Source organism: Solea senegalensis, unplaced genomic scaffold, assembly GCF_019176455.1.
Source record: "Solea senegalensis isolate Sse05_10M unplaced genomic scaffold, IFAPA_SoseM_1 scf7180000016663, whole genome shotgun sequence".
NCBI lineage: Eukaryota > Metazoa > Chordata > Actinopteri > Pleuronectiformes > Soleidae > Solea > Solea senegalensis.
In genome coordinates, this window is record NW_025321945.1 from 1400 (window position 1) to 3892 (window position 2493).

A 2493-nucleotide genomic window follows, 5' to 3' on the forward strand; every position below is an offset into this window, starting at 1 on the left:
CTTATTTACACGTTGTTATTACGTGTCATATTTTAAAACCAGAAAATGAAGGAAGAATCTAAAAGATACGTTTAAAGAAATAGACAGTCGAACAAGTACAGAATACAATCAGAGGAAATAATAAAGTTTAATGTCGTTGTTCTCATTTAAATATTCATAAACTGCAGGTTTATATATTTTAATAAAAAGGTTTATTAAATATTAAATCTTTCTTTTTTAAATGTGAAACAATGATGTGTTGTGAGTGCTCTTAATAAAATGATGCTAACACCTGCGCCATCCTGTGGTGAAACGATGTCATTACACCAAACGCCTGACCTCAGTCACATGAGCATCACCTTTTTTTTTCTTTTTTTTTTTTTACAAAAGTGTAAAAAAACGCAGCTATAATAAACAAAACTAATAATGAAGTGATGAATGTTGTTTGTCTCAGGCGGTGACGTCCACACTCTCGTCTCCTCTCGAGTTTCCCTCCACTTCCATCGACATCAGAAACTCTGAAACAAGACAAACTGGACAGCTCAATATTGCTGTGTTTGGCGCCATCTAGTGGTGTAGTAAAGAATTAACTCAGATGATCAGGTGATGATTTGACCTGAGGAACAGCAGGAGGCATATCTTTATCACCATGGCAACGCTGGCAACTGTAATGATGGTCACATTTACCTTCAGTGTGGTCCACGTCAGGTCTGGTTGAGATCACAGCCCAGGCCACGCCCACTAACAGCGCCACCACCAGGTTCACCACGATACACGGCCTCAGGATCTGCTGCTCTGACCCTGAAGGCCTGAGTTGACATTTAGATTATAGACAACAACAACAACAACAACAACAACAACAACACCACAGTGTGTGTGTGTGTGTGTGTGTGTCTCACCACAGGCTGTGATTGGCTGGAGAATAAAGGTTGATACGATCACTGGTCATTTGTTGACTGAGCGACAGAATCAGAGCGATGAAGTACACTGAGGAGAGAGAGAGACATCTTCATCATCATCCCCATCACCACCATCATCGTCATCATCATCATCATCATCATCATCACCATCATCATCATCATCCCCATCATCATCATCATCGTCATCATCATCGTCATCATCCTACCATCATCATCATCTCATCATCACCACCATCATCATCATCATCATCATCATCCCCATCACCACCATCATGTGGATGGAGTGAATTGAATTGAATGAATTGGAATTGAATTGAGTGAATTGAATTGAATTGAATTGAATTGAATTGAGTGGAGTCAAATTGAATTGAATTGAGTAAGCTTGAATTGAGTGGAATTAGTGTAATTGAAATGAAATTAGGAATTGAGTGGAATTGAATTGAATTGAATTGAATTGAATTGAATGGAATTAGATTGAAATTGAAATTAGTGAATTGAAATTGAATGAAATTAAGTCAAATGGAGTCGAACGGATTGAGTCGTTAAGGTAATTGAGTGGATTGAGTGAAGTGGAATTGAGTGGAATTGAGTGTAAGGTAGTGAGTGGAATTGAGTGAATGGAATTGAATGAATGAATTAGTGATTGGAATTAGCATGAATGAATACCATCATCATCATCACCATCATCATCATCACCTGCCATCATCATCATCACCATCATCATCATCATCATCACACCACCATCATCATCATCACCACCATCATCATCATCATCATCATCATCATCATCACCACCATCATCATCATCATCATCTTCATCACTCACAGAAGGAGGTAACAGCAGCAGGATCCAGGGTGAAGAATCCTCTCAGAACCATGGAAGCTTTGGCCAAATTAACTCTACACAACAAACACATTCATCTGTTAAATCAGGACCACACACACACACACACACACACACAGACACACAGACACACACACACACACCTGTCAAACGCTGACACAGTGCTGATGGTGAGCAGCAGGTAGAGCAGTGACTGAGCAGGATAAGCCAGTGTGTGATACTGCTGCAGCAGGTTAGTGGGCGTGGTCATGTCCTCACCAGCTAACACATACATGACTGTGATGTTCCACACTGAGAACCCTGAGAGGAAGCCATGACAGAAGAGACCCAGCACCCCACACACACACACACACACACACACACACACAGGTGTTGTTCAAGTCATTGTTATTGTCTGTGTATGTGTGTGTGTGTGTGTGTGTGTGTGTGTGTGTGTAGACCTGAAGCCACTGTGGACCCTCACAGAGATGTCTCTTGTGGTCCAGAACTGTCTCTGGTCCATGTAGTCGTCCATCAGCTGCTCCGCCTGGAGACGACCTGCATGAAGTAAAATGGCCACTCTGAGGGTGACCTCTGCAGTGACCCCAAGCTGGCAGAGGTCACCGTGGGGTCACGGTTGACGTAGGAGATTTGGTGTGTGAGGGTTAGAGACTTCTGCTCTTGTGTCACAGGATCTTGTGACGTAGATAAAGACGCGATCATGTGACGTAGACAAAGACGCGATCATGTGACGTAGATAAAGACGCGATC

The 2493-nt window shown here is 42.1% G+C and overlaps 1 protein-coding gene across 1 annotated transcript; it reads right to left on the reverse strand.

Moving 5' to 3' along the window:
* Window positions 1-377: 377 nt before the first annotated feature.
* Window positions 378-2470, reverse strand: LOC122763270 (transmembrane protein 237A-like). Its single transcript, XM_044018275.1, has 6 exons — window positions 2184-2470; window positions 1887-2078; window positions 1726-1799; window positions 879-966; window positions 667-788; window positions 378-497 (listed from the first exon to the last, which is right to left on the reverse strand). The coding sequence occupies exons 1-6, from the start codon at window positions 2255-2257 to the stop codon at window positions 430-432; spliced, it is 618 nt and encodes a 205-aa protein (XP_043874210.1). The 5' UTR covers window positions 2258-2470; the 3' UTR covers window positions 378-429.
* Window positions 2471-2493: the final 23 nt, after the last annotated feature.

What these genes read in the sequence shown, in the direction of transcription:
- LOC122763270 (XM_044018275.1), bottom strand. Translation starts at nt 2,257, where the DNA reads ATGGACGACTACATGGACCAGAGACAGTTCTGGACCACAAGAGACATC. An exon ending in TGCTGCTGTTACCTCCTTCT is followed by an intron (nt 967 to 1,725) that starts GTGAGTGATGAA and finishes CTCTCTCCTCAG; the next exon opens with TGTACTTCATCGCTCTGATT. An exon ending in TGACGTGGACCACACTGAAG is followed by an intron (nt 498 to 666) that starts GTAAATGTGACC and finishes GTCTTGTTTCAG; the next exon opens with AGTTTCTGATGTCGATGGAA.